At 43.6% G+C, this 24,594-nt stretch overlaps 1 protein-coding gene across 1 annotated transcript in view; it reads left to right on the plus strand.

The window, feature by feature from the left end:
* Positions 1–3,335: 3,335 nt before the first annotated feature.
* Positions 3,336–24,594, plus strand: part of LOC118153855 (activating molecule in BECN1-regulated autophagy protein 1-like) — a 53,621-nt gene continuing 32,362 nt past the window's right edge. The window contains 6 exon segments of the mRNA XM_078375433.1: positions 3,336–3,470; positions 3,623–4,090; positions 6,621–6,793; positions 8,333–8,399; positions 8,915–9,115; positions 9,380–10,416. Coding sequence (XP_078231559.1) covers positions 3,336–3,470; positions 3,623–4,090; positions 6,621–6,793; positions 8,333–8,399; positions 8,915–9,115; positions 9,380–10,416 — 2,081 coding nt within the window.

Genomic DNA, 24,594 nt, shown 5'->3' on the forward strand with positions numbered 1-24,594 from the left:
AAAAAAATTGGCCGGGTGTGGTAGTTCACACCTGTAATCCTAGCCCTTTGGGAGGCTAAGCCTGGCAGATTGCCTGAGGTCAGGAGTTCGAGACTGGTTGGGCCAACATGGTAAAACCCCTTCTCTACTAAAAAGATAAAAATTAGTTGGGCATGGTGGCAGGTGCCTGTAACCCCAGCTACTTGGGAGGCTGAGATAGGAGAATTGTTTGAACCCAGGAGATGGAGGTTGCAGTGAGCCAAGAACACACCACTGCACTCCAGCCTAAAAAAAAAAATTTTTTTTAAGTGAAAAGAAAAATAGAATATTGCCTATTGAAATTATTAAATCATCAATAATGCCACCACTCAAAGATAACCATGGTTAGTATTTATTATATTTCTTTTGTATCATTTTTCTCCAAAATATTTTTTATACAAAGTTGGGATTATACTGCATATAGAATTTTGTGTTCTTTTTCGCTTAACATGTATTTATCGCATAATTTATTTGTTTTTTTTGATACAGAGTCTCACTCTGTCACTCAGGCTGGAGTACAGTGTCACTATCTCTGTTAATTACAACCTCTGCCTCCTGGGTTCAAGCGATTCTCATGCCTCAGCCTCCCGAGTAGCTGGTATTACAGGTGCTCACCACCAGGCCCGGCTGATTTTCGTAATTTTAGTAGAGATGGGGTTTTGCCATGTTGGCTCGGCTGGTCTCGAACTCCTGACCTCAAGTGATCTGCCTTCCTCAGCCTCCCAAAGTGCTGTGATTTTAGGTGTGAGTCACCATGCCTGGCCTCATTTAATATTTTATTTATTTTTTTGATCAATTAATTAATTATTTTTGAGACAGAATTTCACTTTATTGCCCAGGCTGGGGTGCAGTGATTTGATCTTGGCTCACTGCAGCCTCCACCTCCCAGGTTCAAGCGATTCTCCTACTTCAGTCTCCCATGCAGCTGGCATTACAGGTGCCTGTCACCACGACCAGATAATTTTTGTATTTTCAGTAGAGACGGGGTTTTGCCGTGTTGACCAGGCTGGTCTCAAACTCCTAACCTCAGGTGATCCTCCCACCTTGGCCTCCCAAAGTGCTGGTATTATAGGCGTGAGCCACCATGACTGATGTTGTTTAATATTTTAAACATAATTTTTGATAAAGTTAAGAGCTACCTATTTAGACCTAACCTACTGTTTGCAGGAAATAAAAGGTATAGAGAGACAAGCTAAATGATGCTATGAAGAAGCAATCAGGTGAGTCTAGGATGTAAGGCATTTTAATAAGTCAACTGTCATGGTCTTTTAGAAAAGCTAGTGTTGTCGGACAGGTGTGGTGGCTCATGCCTGTAATCCCAGCACTTTGGGAGGCTGAGGCAGGTGGATCACCTGAGGTCAGGAATTTGAGACCAGACTGGCCAACATGACAAAACCCCATCTCTACCAAAAATACAAAAATTAGCCAGGTCTGGTGGCAGGAGCCTCTAATTACAGCTACTTGGGAAGCTAAGGCAAGAGAATTGCTTTAACCCATGAGGCAGAGGTTGCAGTGAGCCGAGATTACACTGTTGTACTCCAGCTTAGGCCACAGAGCGAGAATCTGTCTCAAAAAAAAGAGAGAGAGAAAAAAAGCTAGTGTTATAAATAACATAAAGCAAAACTTGGAGGCCATTCTGGAATAAAGGAGACTAAAGAGACGTAACATCCAAAGTCATCAGTTGAATTTTAATTAGATTCTGGATTTTTTTTTTTTTTTTTTGAGAGAGAGGAAGTGTCACTCTGTCACCAGGCTGGAGTGCAGTGGCGAGATCTCGACTCACTGCAACCTCCACCTCGTAGGTTCAAGCGATTCTCCTGCCTCAGCCTCCCGAGTAGCTGTGACTATTGGCGTGCACCACCATGCCCAGCTAATTTTTGTATTTTTGGTAGAGATGGGGTTTCACCATGTCTCTTGACCTTGTGATTCACCTGCCTCAGCCTACCAAAGTGCTGGGATTACAGGCGTGAGCCACCGTGCCTGGCCAGATTCTGGATTTTTTTTTTAAGTCAACCATAAATGGCATCTTTTAGGCAACTGGGAAAATTCAAATGAGAACTGAAGTATTAGATGATAATTGGGGTATAGTAAGGGTATTGTGGTTATGAGGCAGAACATCCTTCTTCCTAGGAGGTGCATAATGAAATAAATATGCAGGGTTAAAATATCTTGATACCTAGTGAAATAATTCCAAAATTATAAAAAGAAAAAACAACCAAAAAACTAACTAAATATAGCCATATCTCTATCCATGGAGGTAAATTTGGCAAAATATTAACAATTCTTGAGTCTAGGTAGAGAATAGTGTATGTTTATTGTACTGTTTTTTCACCTTTCCTATATTTTTGAAAACATTCATAGTGGAGTTGAAGAAATGACACCACAATGGATAACATACATACGTAGATATTGTTTTGAAATACAATTTTATCAGGCCACATAGTCCATTGTATGAACCACATTTGTTCTTTAATCATTGCACTTGTGTATATTGTGCTGCTAGTTGACATTTTAGTAGAATTTTAACTTGTGATAAAGTTTTCTGCTTGTAAGTCTCGTGGTAGCTGAGAAAAAGAACCTGATTTTTTCCCCCTTCCTTTTCCTTCTCTATCCTCTCTCTGCTCTGGATCTTTAGTGGAGAAGAGAAAATGAGTGAGAAAGGTACTCCAAATAATCTTCTTCTTCTTCTTCTTTTTTTTTTTTTTTTTTTTTTTGAGACAAAGTCTTCTTCTGTTGCCCAGCCTGGAGTGCAGTGGCGTGATCTCAGCTCACTGCAACCTCCACCTCCTGGGTTTAAGCGATTCTTCTGCCTCAGCCTCTTGAGTAGCTGGGACTACAGGTGCCTGCCACCACACTTTGCTAATTTTTGTATTTTAATAGAGGTGGGGTTTCACCATGTTGGCTCGAACTCCTGACGTCAAGCAGGCCACCCTGCTTGGCCTCCCAAAATTCTGGGATTACAGGTGTGAGCCACTCTGCCTGGCCTGATCCTTTCTTTAGACATAAGGTTGAACTATGGAGAATATGAGAGTATGAAATACTTTTGGAAGAAAAATTCTGGGAGAAGGGTCTTTTCTGAGAAAGTGTCATTAAATAGGAAAAGAATAATTTCCCTTTTGAGCTAGAATTATATTTGCAATGTGAAGCTTTTCTTGTTGCAGAATAGACGTTCTTTGACATTATTCTCTATTCCTTAGATTTCCATGAGGACAACTTACAAGGACCTATATGGCCTCATTTTAGCTGCTTCAGTGTGTTGGAGCTATTACTTGCTCCTTCATTTTCTGGGCCTGGTGTGACAGTGGCTGCTGAGCACTATGAAGGTTGTCCCGGAAAAGAATGCTGTCCGGATACTCGGGGGGCGAGAACGGGGTGCTCGGGCCATAGGAGCTCAGCGGCTTCTGCAGGAGCTGGTGGAAGATAAAAGCCGGTGGATTAAATGGGAGGGCAAGGTGAGGAAAATGGCTATTTTTAACATGGGATTTGTACTGGTGATGGTAGACTGGGACCTTAGAATGGGTCAACAGCAGAGGGTTTTTTTTTCCCCCATCCCATCGCCCTCTGTCCACCTCCCAGCCTTTGCCTGTGCTATTCCACCCGCCAGGAGCGCCGCTTCCTGCCTGACTGCGCAGGCCTCGGCCTCAGTCTTGCCTTCTGCAAACCCGGGTCTCCAACCTATCCCCCCGCCCTCCTCTTTGGGCGCCAGGGAGGGGCTCAGGGTGCCCGGAGCCATCCCCGCTGGACCCTCCAGGGACTGGACTCCAAGTCCCAGAATGCCCCGCGCTTCCCGTGGGTGGGGCCCAGGGCTTTCCCCCACCCAGCGCGCAGTTTGGGAGGTGCTGGGCAATTTTCAAATTTGGCGCTGACCGGGAGGGGCGGTGACAGCTGTGGCTGTGGTTCTCCGCCCCGCCACCCCCACCCACAGGCTGCTGCTGGCTGCCGCGCCCGGAGCCCGAGGTCGGGGCACCCAGCAAAGCTGCCCCGTACACTCCATGGGGCCTCCCCAGGCAGCACGACTCGCAGTGGGGGGCTCCGGGCCCATTTCCACGATGGGAAATTGAGGCACAGGGAGGTTAGGGACCGGTCGGGGGATCTTGTATGGGAGGGTTGACATATCTGACTTAGGGAGTTGTTTGTAAATTTAAAAGAATTTATGCGCTAGAAATATCTTCTTCCTTTAGAGCTAGACAGTTTTCCTAAAGGTAATTTAAGTTTATCTCTCTGTTTGTAGCTTGATCATTGTCTCCAGTTTTTAAGCCTGTACTGTGAATACGAATCTAGATTGGTTAATGTGCTTTTGAGATAGGGTGAACCATAGTTTATAAATCATGCATTTTAATTTTTTTTTTTTTTGTCTCCCAGAGAGTAGAACTGCCGGATAGTCCACGCTCTACCTTCTTATTGGCCTTCAGCCCAGACAGGTACTTAGTACTTATCTATAACTTAACCATAAGATTTGTGATACCAGTGCTTTCTGTATATTTGGCCTGGCTTGATCTGCCAAGTCAGTCCCTAAAGGCTCTCTGAATTACTGTATGAACAGAGCTTTGGCCATGTGTCAGAAAGGGAAAGAAAGTAGATAAGCAATGCTGACCTAAAAAATAATGAGAACAAGCAAAGGAAACTGATCATTGAGAGGATCAAAACTTGGAAAGTTTCTCAGTAACAGTCTTTTGCCTGTGTGATGTAGCTCACCAGTGGCATGATGGTTTTTCCAGTTGGAAAAAATATTTTCTTTTTTTTCAAGACGGGGTTTCACCATGTTGGTCAGGCTGGTCTTGAACTCCTGACTTCAGGTGATCCACCTGCCTTGGCCTCCAAAGTGCTTGGATTACAGGCGGGAGCCACCACGCCTGGCCCGGAAAAAATTTTCTGAATGTGGCATGTGTCATTTGGGGACAGTATTGACAAGCCAAAAGGTTTTAACGATCAGAATATTTCTGTTTGTAGATACACTGCCTAATGTGCAAAGCTTAGTGCCTTTCATGTTGGGATGGGCAGTAGTATCGCTATTCTGTGTTGTCCAAAGTTGATAAGGTTGGTTACCCTTCTACATGCTTCTGAATTCAGTTCTACTCTTTGGTTCTCCAGGACTCTCTTAGCCTCCACCCATGTGAATCATAATATCTATATTACGTAGGTGAAGACTGGGAAATGTGTTCATTCCCTGATTGGACACCACTGTACTCCATGGTGTGTCACTTTTCACCCCACCATCTCAGGCCTTATTGCTTCTGGCTGCCTAGATGGGGAGGTTAGGATTCGGGATTTACACATGAGTATTTCCTTAAGATGCCCTTTTCTTTTGGTATTCTATTTTTATTAATTGTTTTTTAGTCAGAGTGTCCCTCTGTTGTCCAGGCTGGAGTGCGATGGCACAATCTCTGCTCACTGCAACCTCTGCCTCCTGGGTTCAAGCGATTCTCCTACCTCAGCCTCCCGAGCAGCTGGAATTACAGGCATGTGCCACCATGCCCGGCTAATTTTTCTATTTTTAGTAGAGACAGGGTTTCACTATGTTTGCCAGGCTTGTCTCGAATTCCTGACCTCAGGTGATCTGCCCACCTCGGCCTTCCAAAGTGCTGGGATTACAGGTGTAAGCCACTGTGCTTCTTTTGGTATTCAGAGACTTGTTTACCATTGGGTTCTTCTAGAAGAGCCTAGCCAGGTTCTTAGGACTACATCTGAATGTATTGTGGTAGACATTGCCCAGTTAATTAATAGGAAGGGTAGGTCACTGTCTTTCACTTTTTTTTTTTTTTGCAATAGCTTAAGCATACCCTGAGATTGTCTTCCATTCTAAGATGAATACCTGCCTAATGCTTCCTTTGACCCATTGTGAACAGGAGGCTCTAAGATATGTTCAGGATGGATTTCTGTTTTCTTAGGGCAAAGATTGTCCTGTACTCTGATCATGATCATCAAAGCAATATCCTCTCTGTCCTAGTAATGTGTAGTGGGTTGTCCTGCACTGTGTTGCACACCAAGCTTGAGTTTTCTCAGGCTTTAAATATAGGAACTGTGGGCTGGGTGCCATGGCTCATGCCTGTAATCCTAGCATTTTGGGAGGCCAAGACAGGTGGATTGCTTGAGTTCAGGAGTTTGGTACCAGCCTGGGCAAGATACTATACCAAAAATATTATATGCAAAATTATATAAAATTAGCCGGGCATGGTGCCATGCACCTGTGGTCCCAGCTACTTGGGAGGCTGAGGTGCGAGGATTGCTTGAGCCCAGGAGGCAGAGGTTGCAGTGCACTGAGATTGTGCCACTGCACTCTAGCCTGGGTGACAGAATGAAATCCCTTTTCAAAAAAAGAAAAAAAGACATAGGAGGATCTAAAAAAAAAGAAAAAATAAGAACTGTGTATATATGCTTGTAGATTGTGAATGATTTGAAGAACTGAGCTGATTATATAGTATTTGTCTGATAAAGTAGTGACATTGCCAGATCACTGATCTTCTACATCTTTTTACAGAGGCTATATTTAAAGTAGGCCCTATATGTAGTCATTTTACCTTAAATGGACCTTTCTTGAAATTGACTTCCCAGTCTGTTGACAGCTTGTAACCTGAAAATATCTGGAATTGGTGCATTTGCAGGGTGGCAGTGAAAGCTGGTTCACAGATAGCAACAATGCTATTGCCTCCCTGGCTTTTCACCCTACAGCTCAGCTCCTGCTGATTGCCACTGCCCACGAGATTCACTTCTGGGATTGGAGTCGACGGGAGCCCTTTGCTGTGGTGAAGACAGCTAGTGAGATGGAATGGGTCTGGTAAGTGCTCTGCCCCATCAACATTATCTGGCACAGGACTGACATAATAGAGGACATTCTACTGGCTGTCACCTTGGAAGACAGGTTGTTATTCCTGCTCAGGGCAGGTTGTCATCCTCAGCTCCTCCTATTTTTTTTTTTTTTTTTTTTTTTTTTTGAGACAGAGTCTCACTCTGTCACCCAGGCTGGAGGGCAGTGGTGCAATTTCAGCTCACTGTAACCTCTGCCTCCTGGGTTCAAGTGATTTTCGTACCTCAGCCTCCTGAGTAGCTGGGATTACAGGCACCCACCACCACACCCAGCTCATTTTTTTGGTATTTTTAGTAGAAACAGGATTACACTATGTTGGCCAGACTGGTCTTAAACTCCTGACCACAAATAATCCGCCTGCCTCAGCCTACAAAGTGCTGGGATTACAGGTGTGAGCCACCTTGCTCACCAGCCCCGCTTTTTTTTTTTTTTTTTGAGACAGGGTCTTGCTCTGTTACCCAGGCTCAAGTACAGTTGTGCAGTCATGGCTTACTGCAGCCTTAACCTCCTGGGCTCAAGAAATTCCCATCTCAGTCTGAGGAGTATCTGGGACTACTATGCAGCCACTCTCAACTAATTTTTAAATTTTTTATGGAGATGGGGGTGGGTCTCACTGTGTTGCCCAGGCTGGTCTTGAACCCGTGGCCTTCAGAGATCCTCCTGCCTTGGCCTCTCAAAGTGTTGGGATTATAGGTGTGAGCCACTGCACCTGGCCTCCTCCCAATTTCTAAGCAGCTGGCTAATCAGCTCGGAGACATTCATTTTGTTCATTTCAGCTTTCCTTATTGGCCTGATCTTCTGGTCTTTGGAGACCTGGGCCATTAGACTCTCTTTTAGTTTCCAAGCTAACTGTGTTTGGGATATTCCTTCTTTGGGGAAACTTGAAAGAAGTTTGGGTGGTATTTTAGATAGCTCGGTGGGTTGTCTGTGTTTATCAAACTGGAAGATGGAGATGTAAGCATGTAATTGACATTTATTTAGTCCTCATGATAAAAACATATTATCTGTACTAAAGTTGATGTATTGTGTTTCTTTGGTCCTCTTGGATTTGCAGTTGAATACAGGCTAATTTTCTGGTTTCAGCTATGTTATTTAAGGCTGGGACTGTTCATTGCCACTAAGATTCATGCTTCTTGCTAGTGTAGCTGTCATTTGAGGGAAGAACTGATCCTGTGGCAGAGATGAGAGCATTTTATGCTCTACTGTTAGGATGGGCTCTTGTATTTGAGCAAATGTGTGCTTAATGTAGGTGTTCCCTGGCAGGGAAACCCTAGGTGTTTTTCATGTGAAATCATTATTTTTGTGATACACATTCCTTTACTCTGGCAAGAAGTATTGAGCATTACTGTTTTAACCTCTTTGAAAGTTTTGAAATTCTTGAATGAAGTGGATACCTGAGTGATACCACAGTTATCAGTAATGATTGCTATAAATTCTAATACAAGTTTCCTCTTCTCAGTTAACATAATTTCTCTATGCCTGTCTTTGTTTCTTCTTTTGTGATTTCAGTCTGGTGAGATTTGATCCACTTAGACACTACTTAGTCACAGAAATTGTTAACCCCTCTAATCAACAGGTAAGTTAGTCCAGCAGTTCCAACTTCAGCTAAACTGTGAGTTCTTTTCTTAACTAGTATTCCAATTCTGATTCTATTGGATTTTAATTCTCAATACCCAAGTCTTTCTTTCCAGTTAAGATTTAAAACTAGCTTTAGACTGTATATTCAGAGTTACAGTCATAATCTTGACAGGAGAGTTGATTCTGAAACCCTCCAGTGATCGCCTCATTAGAAGTAACCCTTATCATCACTACAGTGTTGGATAGCTTGTCGCTCATGTGCCTCTGGCTGGTTGACATTTTGCTTCCCCTCATTCTCTGTCATAGGGAGATGTCTTTTGTAAGACAGTTGGTTTGTCAGCTCTACTCATTCAGATATACTGCTAATTGGGAGTGGAAAATTTAATACCATGTGATTATTCTGATTCTGAAGCCAGTTGTCAGTGCTGCAGGGGTAGAGAGGTGTTTCCTATCTGTGAATGTCGTTTTCCTTGGATGATTGTCAGTGGTTAGTTTTTCTTGATTTATTTGGAGGTTCTTCTTAACTGCCTTGCTCTACCCCCTGCCCCAGGCTGGTCCACGCTGCAGGGTGATGACGAACCAGAGAGCCCCATAGATGGAACAGAATTATCCCACTACCATCAGCGTGCCCTCTTGCAGTCACAGCCAGTTCGCCGGACACCTCTCCTGCACAATTTCCTGCACATGCTGTCCTCCCGCTCCTCTGGCATCCAGGTGGGAGAGCAAAGCACAGTGCAAGATTCTGCTACCCCCTCACCCGCACCACCTCAGCCCTTCACGGAGCACCCCAGGACTTCCGCTTACATCAGGCTTCAACAACGGGTCAGTTACCCCACAGCTGAGTGCTGCCAGCACCTTGGGATCCTGTGCCTTTGCAGCTGCTGCTCTGGCACTCAAGTTCCTTCCCTCTTGCCACACCAGGACAGTGTCCCCCCTGCTTCTGCCAAAGCTACTATCCCTTCCTTTTCTTTTGTACAGACCAATCCCTTCCATCCCCTGGAGCAGGCCTCATCAACACAGCAGGACCAGGGCCTTCTGAACCAGCCGTCTGCCTTCAGTACAGTCCAGAGCAGCACTGCCGGCAACACGCTCCGCAACCTCAGTCTGGGTCCTACCCACCGCTCTTTGGGAGGGCCTCTGTCTAGCCACCCTTCTAGGTATCACCGAGAAATAACTCCTGGGCTGACAGGATCTGAGTGGACCTGGACAGTACTCAGTCTGAACTCCTGCTCTGAGACGGAATCCATGCCCCCACCCAGGACCAGTGCCTCTTCAGTGAGTTTGCTGTCTGTGCTGAGACAGAAAGAAGGTGGCTCTCAGGCATCTGTGTACACTTCAGCCATGGAAGGGAGGGGTTTTCCAGCATCAGGGTTGGCAACCAAGTCAGATGGAGGGAATGGCTCTAGCCAAAACAACTCAGGCAGCATTTGTCATGAGCTTCAGTGTGACCTGAGACTCTTCTTTTTGGAGTATGACATGCTTCAGGAGCTGGATCAGAGCCTGAGCCGGGAAGCTCCCCAGACCCAACAGGCTCAGGAAATGCTCAACAATAACATTGAATCTGAGAGGCCAGGCCCTTCCCACCAGCCCATCCCACACAGCAGTGAGAACAACTCCAACCTGTCCCGTGGCCACCTGAATCGCTGCCATGCTTGCCACAATCTCCTGACCTTCAACAACGATACCATGCGCTAGGAAAGAACCACACCTAACTACTCCTCAGGTGAAGCTAGTTCCTCCTGGCAGGTCCCCAGCTCCTTTGAGGGTGTGCCATCGAGTGGCAGCCATTTGCCACCTCTTGAGTGGACTGAGGGCCAAACGTCCAGCTCCAGCAGGCTGGAGTTGAGCAGCTCTGCTAGTCCGCAGGAGGAGAGGACTGTGGGGGTGGCCTTTAACCAGGAGACAGGCCACTGGGAAAGAATTTATACCCAGTCCAGCAGATCTGGAACTGTGTCACAGGAGGCCTTACATCAGGATATGCCTGAGGAAAGCTCTAAGGAGGATTCACTCAGGAGGTAAGCAGTTGCTTTCCTGTCTTCTGCATTCCTTGCTTTTCACCTTGTATAATTTCCTTCAGTCCTATAGATGTTGTGGCTGTATCTGGAGTGTCTGAGACCCACACATCTGCTTCTGATCTCCCCATTGCATTTTCTTGGAAAATCTTGCTCCGGTGGCAGAGATAGGATAGGGCCTAGCAGTATGAGTCAGTTGGCTGTACTAGCTCTATTTCTGGCTAAGCTCAAGGTTCTGGCTTTAGCCTTGAAAGGAGAGTGTAGATTAGGTTACAGAGGCATGAAGAGATGGAACCATTGACTTTCTCTGCCTGGCTTTTTGACCTTCTTGAGACATTGTATGTGCAGGACTACTTATTGTGAGACAAAACAATGTCCCAGAGTGCCTAGGAGTAAGTAAAAGAGAACCCTGCATGTTACAGATTAGTATATTGGCTCTTCGCTTATTGTGTTGGTTCGGACAACTGAGTTCATTTCTTTATCTTTTGGAACACTGCAGTTTGACAAAGGGAAAAGAATATATATATATGTGTGTGTGTGTGTGTGTGTGTGTGTGTGTGTGTCAAGAAAAGTTCCAATTTTTTTAGAGATACTTGTTTTTGGACAGCATATTAGTTGCTCACTTGAGATTCTCTGAGTGGATCTTCCAGATGAACATTCACCTTGGGATGGAGAAGAATAATTCATGGAAGGAAGGACTCTCCATACTCAGATTGGCATCCTAGCCAACTCTTTCATGGAAGAAACAGAGTGGGTGTAGTTGACCGCCCACCACATGTTCCATGTATGGCTATGTGCGCATCTATCTTGATTTATTAGGGACTTCTTTCTGTAATTCTGTAAAGGTCAAATCTAGCATAATCACCAACTCCCAGAATACGCCTCTTGGATCCAAACAGCATATTGCGCTGCATTACATCCTCTGTCGAAGCAACTGAAATTTCTCTGATGTAAGCTTTGCGTCTAACAAGGGTGGGAATATGAATTATGCACATAATGTACTTATTATTTTGGGAGGATGCTTTAGACAGTCACTCGGTCAATAAGTATTAGTTGAATGGTTACAAATTTTCTAGCACTGTGCTAGGCGCTACGGAAATACAAGAGAGGTATAATACGTGGTCTTTACCCACCTGAGTCTACAGTGTTACTGTGGAGGCAAGACAATGAAATTGATCTAAAGGGTAGATGAGCAAATGCTTCATTATATGGTAGTGAAATCCGATGTAGTCTAATTTCAGAGAAAGGGAAATATCATCCAAGAAGGCTTTGCAAAATCAAGTCTTGAAAGATGGGTATGATTTGGAGAGGGAAAGACCTTTTTATTTTATTTTATTATTATTTTATTTTATTTTTTGAGACGGAGTTTTGCTCTTGTTACCCAGGCTGGAGTGCAATGGCGGGATCTCCGCTCACCGCAACCTCCGCCTCCTGGGTTCAGGCAATTCTCCTGCCTCAGCCTCCTGAGTAGCTGGGATTACAGGCACGCGCCACCATGCCCAGCTAATTTTTTGTATTTTTAGAAGAGACGGGATTTCACCTTGTTGACCAAGATGGTCTTGATCTCTTGACCTCGTGATCCACCCGCCTCGGCCTCCCAAAGTGCTGGGATTACAGGCTTGAGCCACCGCTCCCAGCCTTATTTTAGGGAAACAGCATATACTAAGGTAGGAAAGGGTATGGTACATGTAGGTTCTTAGGCAGTTACTAAGGACTTGGGTTGGGAAACAGAGGGTGACTTGACTGGCTGACAAAGATGAAGTAGAGAGGTTGCTAACTCTACCCATATGCTTGAAACCAGGTCTGGATTAACAGCTCCTCGATTCCTGGTTTTGAAATATTGTGCCTTGCATAATGGTCCACATCAGGAGCCTGAGCCTCTGTTCTTCCTCTTTGTCAATAGAGATGAGAAGGCAGTCAGCACAGTGCATGACGTGTAGTAGGCACTTTAAAAGTTTATTAAAGATCACTGCAAAAGGACCGTCTTCAGTTACTATTCTAAGAAACCAAGCAGTTGCTGTTTCCGTAGTACCAGTGGGCTCTAGTTAGCTTTTGTCCATTCTGCTCTAGTAGGACCTCTTCATATGCTGTTCTGAGAAATACCTGAGTGGTTTAAAAGAAATTCTAGGCCAGGCATGGTGGCTCATGCCTGTAATCCCAGTACTTTGGGAGGCCGAGGCAGGTGAATCACCTGAAGTCAAGGCAGATGGATTACCTGAGGTCAAGAGTTCGAGACCAGCCTGGCCAACATGGTGAAACCCTGTATCTACTAAAAATTCACAAAAATTAGCTGGGTGTGGTAGCTGGTGCCTGTAATCTCAGCTACTTAGGAGGCTGAGACTGGAGAATTGCTGGAATGTGGGAGGCAGAGGTTGCAGTGAGCTGAGATCATGCCACTGCACTCCAGCCCAGACAATAACAGTGAGAATCTGTCTCAAAAAAAAAAAAAAAAGAAAGAAACTTTATTGTTTGATGATAATTAGAGATACCAGTACTGTCAGTACTCATACCTGTAATCCCAGCACTTTGGGAGGCTGAGGTGAACAGGCTACTTGAGGTCAGGATTTCAAGACCATCCTGGCCGACATGGTGAACCCCTGTCTCTACTAAAAATACAAAAATTAGCCAGGCATGGGCCTGTAGTGGTGTGGACCTGTAGTCCCAGCTACTTGGGAGACTGGGGCAGGAGAATTGCTTGGACCTGGGAGACGGAGGTTGCAGTGAACTGAGATTGCGCCACTGCACTCCCGCCTGGGTGACAGAGCAAGATTCCATTTGAAAGAAAAAAAAAAAGAGAGAGCGATACCAGTTACTGGGGACCTATTATATGTTAGGTATTGAGTTCTTGTTTTGAAATAATTACTTCTGCTTTCAACAGCAATTCTTTGCAAGTCAGGTATTCAATTTCCCATTTTATAGTTGAGGAAACTGAGGCTCAGGGAAGTCAGTTTCTTGTTAAAGGTCACATAATAGGTCTCCTGAGTGAGAATTAGAACTCTGGTCTTCATGACTAAAGATTTGTACAAGTTGTCCTTCATGGCATTTTCCTTAATATGATAACTTTTTTTTTTTTTTGAGACAGAGTTTCACTCTTGTTGCCCAGGCTGGAGGGAAGTGGCATGATCTCAGCTCACTACAACCTTTGCCTCACTGTTTAAGTGATTCTTCTGCCTCAGCATCCTATGTAGTGGGATTACAGGCATGCACCACCACACCTGGCTAATTCTGTATTTTTAGTAGAGATGGGGTTTCTCCATGTTGGTCAGGCTGGCCTTGAATTCCTGACCTTAGGTGATCTGCCCACCTCGGCTTCTCAAAGTGTTGGGATTACAGGCTTGAGCCACCATGCCTGGCTGAATACTTCGTTTTCAAGTGAACCACTTTTTTTTTTCTTTTAACTTGTCGTTACGGAAATCTTCAAACATATATAAAAATAAAGAGAAAAGTATGACTGAACTTCCATACACCTATAACCTGACTTCAAAAGTTATCAGTGCTTGGCTAGCTTTCTTTAATCTATATTCCATCTACTCCTCCCACCTAGGTATCAGATAATTTCGTCTGTAAATACTTCACTAGATTTTCTAGAGCAATGCTGTCCAATAAAACTTCTTACACTGATGGAAATGTTCTCTGTGCTATGTAAAATGGTAGCCACTCGCTCCTCATGGCTACTAAGCATTTTAAATGCTTCTACTGTGATCTGAGAAAATAAATGTAATTTAAAAATTTTTAATTAAATAGCCACATGTGACTAATGTCTATCATACACCTAAAATGTTATTAATTGTTTAATGAAGGCTGGGTGTGTGGCTCAATTCCTGTAATCCCAGCACTTTGGGAGCCTGAGGCCGGTATATCATGAGGTCAGGAGTTCGAGAGCAGCCTGGCCAACATAGTGAAACCCCATCTCTACTAAAAATACAAAAATTAGTCATGGTGGCACACATCTGTAGTCCCAGCTACTCAGGAGGCTGAGGTGGGAGAATCGCTTGAAGCTGGGAGATGGAGGTTGCAGTGCACCAAGACCACACCATTGCACTCCAGCCTGGGTGACAGAGTGAGACTGTCTCAAAAAAAAAAAAAAAAAAGTAAATGATTATTAATAAAAATAATCATTTTCTAATGATATACATCAGTAAAAACCCCTTCTCTACTAAAAATACAAAAATTAGCCAGGTGTAGTGGCACATGCCTGTAGTCCAAGCTACAGGGGTCTGAGGCAGGAGAATCGCTTGGACCTGGGGAGTGGAGGTTGCAGTGAGCCGAGATTGTGCCGCTGCCCTCCATCCTGGGCAACAGAGCAAGACTCCATTTCAAAAAAAAAACAAAAACAAAACCCAGAAACTGTTAAGGGTCTACCAAACTTTTTTGTTTAAATATAGCTTTCTTTTATGTGCCAAAAAGTATATGCGTTGTGATTTAAAGTTCAACCATTTAAAAATGTGTATCATAAAAAATGAAAACCCTGATCATCTCACTGTAAAAATTTTATATTTATGCTTTTTTTTTTTTTGGGGGGGGGAGGAAGGCAGGAAGGGAGGGAAGAAGGACGGTAGGGAGGAAGGAAGGGATGAAGGAAGGAAGGAAGGGAGGAAGCGGGGAGGGAGGGAGGCAGGGAGGGAAGGGAAGGAAGGAAATCAAGCAATGAGAGAGACATTGCCAACCTAGATCTAGAGGTTTACAAGTTGATTTCTTTTTTTTTCAGAGAAGGAAAGAAAAAAAATAATAAGGAGAGGAAGAAAGAGGGAGAGTAAATGGAAATATTGCTTTATTTTGAAAAAAATTGAGTATTAATAATGGCCAATCAATGTTTCATTTAAACTTATGGGTAGGTGTGATGTGGTATTGACAAGAATGTATATTTTGTGTATTTGAAGTGGAGAGCTCTATGAATATTTATTAAGTTTACTTGTTCCGGATCTGAGTTCGAGTCCTTGATATCCTTATTAATTTTCTGTCTCATTGAATCTAAGTCTCGTATCTGGGTGTTAGGATCGTTAGCTCTTGTTGTTGCATTGATTCTTTTACCACTATATCTTTGTTGCTTTAAAATCTATTTTCTCCAATACGAGAATTGCAACTCCTGCTTTTTATTTATTTATTATTTATTTTTGCTCTCCATTTGGTTGGTAAATCTTTCTCCATCCCTTTGTTTTGAGCCTTTGTGTATCCTTGCATGTGAAACAGGTCTGGATGTAAAATGCCATTGGGTTTTGGCTGTGTCTTTTGATTGGGGGATTTAGTCAATTTAAATTTAGGGTTGCTGCCATTTGATGTTGACTGGCTGTTTTATCCATTCGTTGGTGTAAATTCTTCTTTATGTTGGTGCTCTTTACTTTTTGGTGTATTTTTAGAAAGGCTAATACTGGTTGTTTCTTTCTGTGTGTAATGCTTCTTTCAGAAGCTCTTGTAAAGCAGGCCTGGTGGTAATAAAATTTCTGAGTTCTTGCTTGTTCATAAAAGATTTTATTTTTCCTTCAGTTGTGAAGCTTAGTTTGGCTGGATATGAAATTCTGGGCTGAAGGTTCTGTTCTTTGAGAATGTTGAATATTGGCCCCCACTCTCTTCTGGCTTGTAGAGTTTCTGCTGAGAGATCTGCTGTAAGTCTGATAAGCTTGCCTTTGTGGGTAACATGACCTTTCTCTCTGGCTGCCCTTAGTATTTTCTCCTTCGTTTCAACCCTGGTGAATCTAACGATTATGTGCCTTGGGGTTGCTCTTCTTGAGGAATATCTTTGTGGTGTTCTCTGTATTACCTGGGGTTGAATTTTGACCTGCTTTGCTAGTTTAGGAAAATTTTCCTGAATAATATCCTGAAGGGTATTTTCCAGCTTGGATTCATTCTCTCCGTTGCATTCAGGTACACCTATCAAACGTAAATTTGGTCTTTTCACATAGTCCCACATTTCTTGGAGACTTTGCTCATTCCTTTTTATCCTTTTTTCTCTAATCTTTTCTTCACGTTTTATTTCATTAAGTTGGACTTTGACCTCTGATATCCCTTCTTCTGCTTGAACAATTTGAGTGTTTAAACCTGTGCATACTTCTCGGAGTTCCTGTATTGTATTCTTTAGTTCCTTTAATTCACTCATACTCCGCTCTAAGTTGTCTATTCTCAATAGGATTTCATCAAACCTTTTTTCAAAGTTCCTAGTTTCTTTACGTTGGGCTACAACATGGTCTTTTAACTCACCGAAGTTTCTTATTATCCATTCCTTGAAGAGTGATTCTGTCATTGGGATGCGCTGGTTCTCCCTCAAGCCTTGTTCCATTGTTGATGTGGAACTGTGATCATCTTTAGAGGGAGAGGCGTTCTGACTTTGAGTATTCTCAGCTTTTTTACGCTGGTTTCTTCCCGTCATTGTAAATTTATCCTCCTGCCGTCTTTGAAATTACCAACTTTCAGATTAGGTCTCTTGAGTGGACGTCCAGGTTGTTAGTTCCCAGGGCCAGAGCAGCGGCGTTAAAACTGATGGTGCTTTTCTGCCCAGGATTCTCCTGTCGGGCTTCCTTCTTGTGTCGGTAGTAGGCGACTCTGCCCTCCCGGGGCTCCAAACCTCGGTCAGAAGGGGAACCGACCCTGTTTACTCTGCGCCGAGCGCTCCCGCGCAGAGGTGCCGTCACAGCTGCTGCCGGGCTCTGGTGTCCTGCTGGGGACCCCGGCCGGTCCTCCGAACCTGTTTACTTTGCTCCGAGAGCTGCCGCGCCAAGGTGCCGGCGGAACCGCTGCACCGGCCACGAGAGTCGCGCTGGCCTCCGGTGTGTTTCCCCCACTGGGGGATCTCCTGCTCCGTGAGCGACCAGAATTTGTCTGAAAGTGTGGCGTCCTCTAGTTCTCCGCGCCTTCCCCGAGAGCTGCAATCCCGGGATGTTAGCGATCGGCCATCTTGGATGGTTTCCACTTTTTTTTTTAAATATACAAATAACTCAGGGTTTTCATTGTAAAATAGTGTATTAATACAGTAGTTACATTATGTATATGGAATCACTTTTAAATGAGGTAGGATGTGGTATACCATGAGGGCTGACAGCTGTCTAAAAAATGAGGTATGTTGTAAAATATTCTAAGTGCATACACATTAAAGGACCACCATTTGAATGACTGCATTCTGGTGTAAATCACTAGTCTCCAGCTGATGAGCCAGCCCTTGTTTCTAGTTCTCCAGCAGGTGTCACTGTTGGGCTGCTGCTGCTAGGTTGGGATGGCTGGGAAGAAAAGATGTCCCTACTGTTTGTGTATGAGGTTGCCTTTTTTAACAAAGCCTATTTTTGGAGATGACTGTTGTTCCTGAGTGAGTGGAGTTCACAAAAGGTGATTGTATTTGAAAGGAGAAAGTTTTGTTCATTGGCCTTGTAGTGGGAGATAGGCTAAGGACCCTGTTTGGATCCTTGGTGCTGCTGGGATATTTAATAGTGTTTGCAAATAGTGGGGGTATTAATAAGCAAACAGTGTGTATTTCAGTGTAGCTCTGTGCTGCCAAGTGGTAATAATCAGTACACAGTTTGTCTCCTTTTGCCTGTGGGCAGTGGAGGGCAAGCTGTCTTTGTGTAAGTCTGACACTACTTTGCAACTTGAGTGGCATGCCCTTGCTTCACTACAAAGAAATGACTTCTCTGTGGGAGTGCATGATCCAGAAGATCGGGGTGTTGTGGCTCCCTGCAGCAGGGTGCCCTTGGCCTTTAAAGGCTGGTATTAGGAAAAAGAAAATGGTTTCAATGGCAAGTTAAGACTGGAGGGAACCTAGAACTTTTGAAATCCAGTCTCTTTCTGATGAGAAAACAGATGCAGAGAGAGTAAATGACTTCTTAAAGAGGTGTTTATAAGCAAAGGTGGGATTCGAACTCCTGGGCCCTGAAGAGGGCACCCTTTCCTCCATTTCTTTTAAAATCAGTGCCTTCAGACACCAGTTTTCTTCCTCAAAACCTCTATTGTTCATGTAGGTCATTGCCTGAGGGGACTCTTCAGTAAACTTTTTTTTTTTTGAAACGGAATCTCACTCTGTGGCCTAGGCTGGAGTGTCGTGGTGTGATCTTGGCTCACTGCTACCTCTGCCTCCTGAGTTCAAGCGATTCTGCCACCTCAGCCTCCTGAGTAGCTGGGATTACAGGCACGTGCCACCACACCCAGCTAATTTTTTATATCTTTAGTAGAGACAGAGGTTTCACCATGTTAATCAGGCTGGTCTCAAATTCCTGACCTCGTGATCCACCTGCCTTGGCCTCCCAAAGTGCTGGGATTACAGGCGTGAGCCACCACACCCAGCTTTAGTCAACTCTTACTGTAAGAAATTGAAGGTCTATTAGGTAATTTGTAATTATTATTTCTGGGTAGAGTGGTAACCAACACAGTGCTTACAGGAGAAATGCTGTTTTAGTTATTTGCCCATAGAACTAAATTGATTAGTCTTAATAGAGTGATTCCTGTTAGGGATGTTCACTATTAAAATCCCAGCCACTGAGAGAGAGAAAAATTGGTTTCAGTCTCCTCCTAGAAGCACTAATTGTTTCTGTATTCTCTCTCCAGGTAGTTAAGAAAGCCTTGGGTTTGGAGTATTTAGTAAGACTGAGTGTGTTCTGAGTATTTCGATCTTTTTCTCTCATGATAGATGAAGACTGGGGATGTACGTTGATGGCCTTAGCGTGAAATGTGGCCAGAACATCAAAGGCTAGCGTTAGAAGCCCTCATTGGATTGCTGAGTTACTTAGACTTTTGTGGAGGAATTGCTTTGGACTTTAGAACAGTCTGAAGCCCTTTGAAGCTTCATGGTCCACCACACTTATTTGTTCCCTTAGTTCCAGTCACCTGGAGTTTCTCCATGGAGGCCTCTGCCCAAACATCATTGATGGCGGAAAATAAATGGTGTGTCTGTGGGGCTGATTGTAAGTCCACAAAAGGGAGTTGGCAGCCTAAAAATGAGGAAAGTGGAAGTCTTCTTAGCCTGACTGGTATAGAAAGGGGTCCAAATGTAGTAGTTTTTCTGTGCCATTGATCTAGCTGGGTGTGAAGAGTTTTGATAGCTAACCTCTCCCACTTTCTTTGGATGGGGAATATACTTAATTTATTATTCAAAACCTAGTACAGCTGTCACCATTTCCTTTGGGAAACCTTCTCTGACTGCCCCAAATAATCACTTCCTTTTCTTTGTTGCATGTGTACTAGATACTTCTTTGTGATATTGCACCCATGACAGAAAATTGTTGGTTTACCTTTCTGTTAGTGAGCTGCCTGAAGACAGTGATCGTGTCTGTATGTATCCCTTCTGTACCTAGTCTACTACCTGGCCGCACAGTAGGTGCTCAGTAAATGTTAGTTGAATTGAATAAGTAGATTTGAAATTATATTCCCTATGATTCAATATGCAGTATAAGTCCTGTTTGGCCTTTTTAGCAAAAAAGATAAAAAGATCTATTATTGTATCACATCATTTGGTCTTACAGAGAGTCATTGGCTGAATAAATGAAGCGGTATTACCCAGAGTTGTACGAGGAAGTCACATCTTCCATAACTTGAACTCTGTTGACCTCTGATGTTTCAATGTTCTGTGTTCTTAACCTGTGAATGGTTGTCCTGAAGCCTGTAATAAGTCTGGTCCAGTGTGTGTCCTTCATATTAACTTCAAACTGATGACTCAGGGCCTGCACCTTCCTTAGCAGCACTGGCATCATATGCAGCCTTCCTTTTTTTTTTTTTTTTTTTTTCCTTTTTAGTACCCCATTCCTTTTGAATACAGCTTGCTCTTGAGACCATTTTGTTGGTCTTTGGCTTGGCATCTCAGTAATATCTCTGCCAGTCAGTGCTGTTGGTATTTTTTTCTCTTTAAAGATTCTTCTACAATTTCTATGAAGGTATACTTGGTTTTGATTTAGTTAAAAAATTGCATGTGGATGATCCAAATTAAATGTGAAAATTTTTTCCCACTGATGCTTTATTTTTCTTTAAGTTTCTGTGGAAGGCTTTCATTAAATTTGCTTAGAAGTAGTATTTTTGGGGTTTGAGAAAGTGTGTGCTCTCATCTTTTGTTTTGGAGTCTGAGCATCATTAGAAAGAACCTTTTTAAGTTTTGAGATGCTTGTAGGTCCTTTTTTTCTTGTGGAGGTCAGAATCCTTATGTTAAAAGAAAGTTTTGCTTTACCTCTAAGTATGTAGGGTATGAATAGTTGCCCCTGAAAAAGAACTGGTGGAATTGTCATCTTTGGTATTCAAGATAAAATAAACCCTTCCTAACTTCTGAGTTCTTCTTACTTAGAAGTTTGGCATTTAAGGACAAATAGGGAAGAGTCCCCAACCATGAGAATTTCATTTGTGTTACAGACAAATCATGACATGTTCTTTCTGGGAAAGAGGGAGGACCAAGTGTTGGGAAATAAAAAGGAGACAAAGCCTGTGGTGGAATTAACCAACTTGTCTTAAGAGAGATAAGGGAAAGGAAGCTGGGGAAGGTAAACTTAGGCCTTAGAAAAGGGTACTGAGGGCTGGGCATGGTGGTTCATGCCTGTGATCCCAGCACTTTGAGAGGCCAAGGTAAGCAGATGGCTTCAGCTCAGGAGTTTAAGACCAGGGCTGGGCAACATAGTGAAAACTCATCTCTACAAAAAGCTAAAAAATTAAGTGGGTGTTGTGGCATGCACTTGTAGTCCCAGCTACTCAGGAGGCTGAGGTGAGAGGATTGCTTGAGCTTGGGAAGTTGAGGCTGCAGTGAGCCATAATTGTGCCACTGCACTCGAGCCTGGGCCACAGGGTGGAGACCCTGTTTCTAAGGGAAAAAAGAGGGAACTGAGGAATATGCACAAGGGCTGCTCCACACATGAGTTTTGTTCTTCCTAATAACCCTGAGAGTTGGGCTTATAAACTGTGATTGATCCATGCATCCATTTATTCACTCATTCCATTAACAGATATTTACTAAGCACCTGCACATACCAGGTGCTATTTATTTTATTTTATTTTGAGAGTGTCACTTTTGTTGCCTAGGCTAAAGTGCAGTGGTGCAGTCTCGGTTCACTGCAACCTCCGCCTCCCGGGTTGAAGCAATTCTCCTGCCTCAGCCTCTCGAGTAGCTGGGATTATGGGCGCGTGCCACCACGCCTGGCTAATTTCTTTTGTATTTTTAGTGGAGATGGAGTTTCACCATGATGGTGAAGCTAGTCTTGAGCTCCTGATCTCTGGTGATCCGCCCACTGTGGCCTCCCAAAGGGCTGGGATTACAGGCGTGAGCCACCACACCCGGCTGGCACCAGGTGCTATTTAAATGCCAGCAATAATTATTTCCTTCTAATGGGAGAACGGCAACTGAAAAAAAAAGATAGTATACCAGACTGTGACAAGTTCTATGGCAAAAAAGAGAAACGTATAAAAAATGTAGAGGATGCTGCAATTTGAAATAGGGTCACCAAAAAAGTCTTGATAATGTTACACTGGAGCAGAGGAGACCTTCAAGAAGTACAGAAGCAAACCCCATCGACATTAGGGGAAGGACATTTTAGACAGAGGAAAGGGCAAATGCAAAATCCCCGAGATGCTTGGCACTGTCAGGCAGTGCAGCTGGAGCACAGCAAGGGGATGGCATGATAGGAGTTGAAGTTGGAAAGGTGACAAGGATGAGATTATGCAGGGTCTTCTAAGCCATTTAAGGGATTTTTTTTTTCTCTTCCTTTGAGAGATTTGGGAAGCCATCAGAAGTGGAGTAGCATGATCTTATATTTTAAAAAGATAACTGTGGCTGCTGAGAATAGACCTAGGAGCTAAGCAGGGTAAATTAAAGCTAGGCCAAATCCACACCCTTTTAGATTGATTTGTGTCTTGAGACTGTTGAAAACCAAGGAGGAGTGACTGATTCTGTCAGGATAAAAGAGGCCTTAAATGTTTGGATGAAGAACTGATAAGTGGGTGAACAAATGAGTGAATGAATGAATCAGTTCTCTCAGCAGGCATATTACCCGCAACAAAGCCCCTCCACTCTTCCCCAACCTCCAAATAAGAAGGCATGTTATTGAAACTGAGGAAGAGAGAGCTTGAAAAATTTATAGTAAACAAGAGATCATAAATGGAAACAAAATGACTGTTTTTTTGCTGCTTACAAAACTATTGCCAATTCGTTTGTAAAATACAAACATTACAAGGCTGGGCGCGGTGGCTCAGCCTGTAATCCCAGCACTTTGGGGGGCCGAGGTGGGTGGGTCATGAGGTCAAGAGATGGAGACCATCATGGTCAACGAGGTGAAACCCCGTCTCTACTAAAAATACAAAAAATTAGCTGGGCATGGTGGTGCGTGCCTTTAATCCCAGCTACTCAGGAGGCTGAGGCAGGAGAATTGCCTGAACCCAGTAGGCGGAGGTTGCGGTGAACCGAGATCGCACCATTGCACTCCAGCCTGGGTAACAAGAGCGAAACTCCATCTCAAAAAACAAAAAAAAACATTAAAGAAATGTGCGATTATAGAAAGTGAATATCCTCTCAAAGCCACTGCTGAGAGATCTGCTATTAACAATTTGTGCATGTGTTAACTCCAGAATTTTTTTCTCTGCTAATGAAAACACATTTTTCCATTTATTTTAATTATTTTCCTTTTCTTTTCTTTTGGGACAGAGTCTTGCTTTGTAGCCCAAGTGGGAGTGCAGTGGTATGCTCTTGGCTCACTGCAGCCTCCACCTCTCTGGTTCAAGTGATTCTTGTGCCTCAGCCTCCCCAGTAGCTGGGATTACAGGTGTGTGCCACAACACCTGGCTAATTTCTGTATTTTTAGTAGAGACGGGGTTTTATTATATTGGCCATGTTTTTTCTTTTTTACCGTGTTGCAGGATCTTTGCTTACTTGAGCGTTTTAGAAGATGAAGTTCTAGAAGTGGAATTGCTAGTGCCCAAGAGTGAGCATTGTTAGTGGTAAATGAAAATTAATTGTATAGTATTCGTTATTACTAATATAAGATATAGAAAGTATTTCCTATTGCCTGTTTTATTTAACTGATCATTATTTCATAGATATCATAGATTAGAACTCTTAAACCTTTTGTTCTGTATAAGCTCTTAAGTTTATCAGTAGTAAATTTTCCTACTACAGGTTTTCAGGAGCTTCCTTTTCAAGTTTTTTTTTTTTTTTTTTTTTTTGAGACGGAGTTTCGCTCTTGTTACCCAGGCTAGAGTGCAATGGCGCGATCTCGGCTCACCGCAACCTCCGCCTCCTGGGTTCAGGCAATTCTCCTGCCTCAGCCTCCCGAGTAGCTGGGATTACAGGCACGCGCCACCGTGCCCAGCTAATTTTTTGCATTTTTAGTAGAGACGGGGTTTCACCATGTTGACCAGGATGGTCTCGATCTCTTGACCTCGTGATCCACCCGCCTCGGCCTCCCAAAGTGCTGGGATTACAGGGTTGAGCCACCGCGCCCGGCCCCTTCTCAAGTTTTTGAGAAAAACTTTGTTTTATTAATTCTAAATGACTGCCACCTTGAGGTGTTAGTGTACGTTTCTTCTCTGACACCCTTGTATGAGAAAAACATGGCCCTGTTCCATCTCTGACAATCACATACATACTGGCTTTCATCTACTTAGTGTTCTGTGTCTTATTAAGTGGAAAAATCCAGGCATCTCCTGCCTTTTCATAAAACAGTAACTTACTTACTTACTTATTTATTTTTGAGACATAGTCTTGTTGCTCAGGCTAGAGTGCAGTGGCACAATCTTGGCTCACTATAACCTCCGCCTCCTGTGTTCAAGTGATTCCCCTGCCCCAGCCTCCCAAGTAGCTGGGATTACAGGCACCCACTACCATGCCTGGCTGAATTTTTGTATTTTTAGTAGAGACAGGGTAACACCATGTTGACCATGTTGGTCTCAAACCCCTAACCTCAAGTGATCCACTTCGCTCAGCCTATCAAAGTGTTGAGATTACAGGGGTGAGCCGCCATGCCCAGCCAGCAATAACGTTTAGATATCTAATGCATTTGTCATTGGGATGGTTAGGCAACCTGTTTTTTCTTTGGCAATATGGCAGTGAGGATAGAGTGAAGGAGGGGTATCATTCTGTTAATCTTTCTTAACTTTGCTGCTCACCTGTCTGACTAGGTCACTCTGTTTGAGCCTCTGAATTCTGTATGTGTTCTCTGCTCTGCCCTCTATATCAGGCATTGGCTTTTTGTAAAGGTCAAGATAGTAAATATTTTAGGATTTGGAGGCCATACAGTC

Source organism: Callithrix jacchus, chromosome 5 (assembly GCF_049354715.1).
Source record: "Callithrix jacchus isolate 240 chromosome 5, calJac240_pri, whole genome shotgun sequence".
Taxonomy (NCBI): domain Eukaryota; kingdom Metazoa; phylum Chordata; class Mammalia; order Primates; family Cebidae; genus Callithrix; species Callithrix jacchus.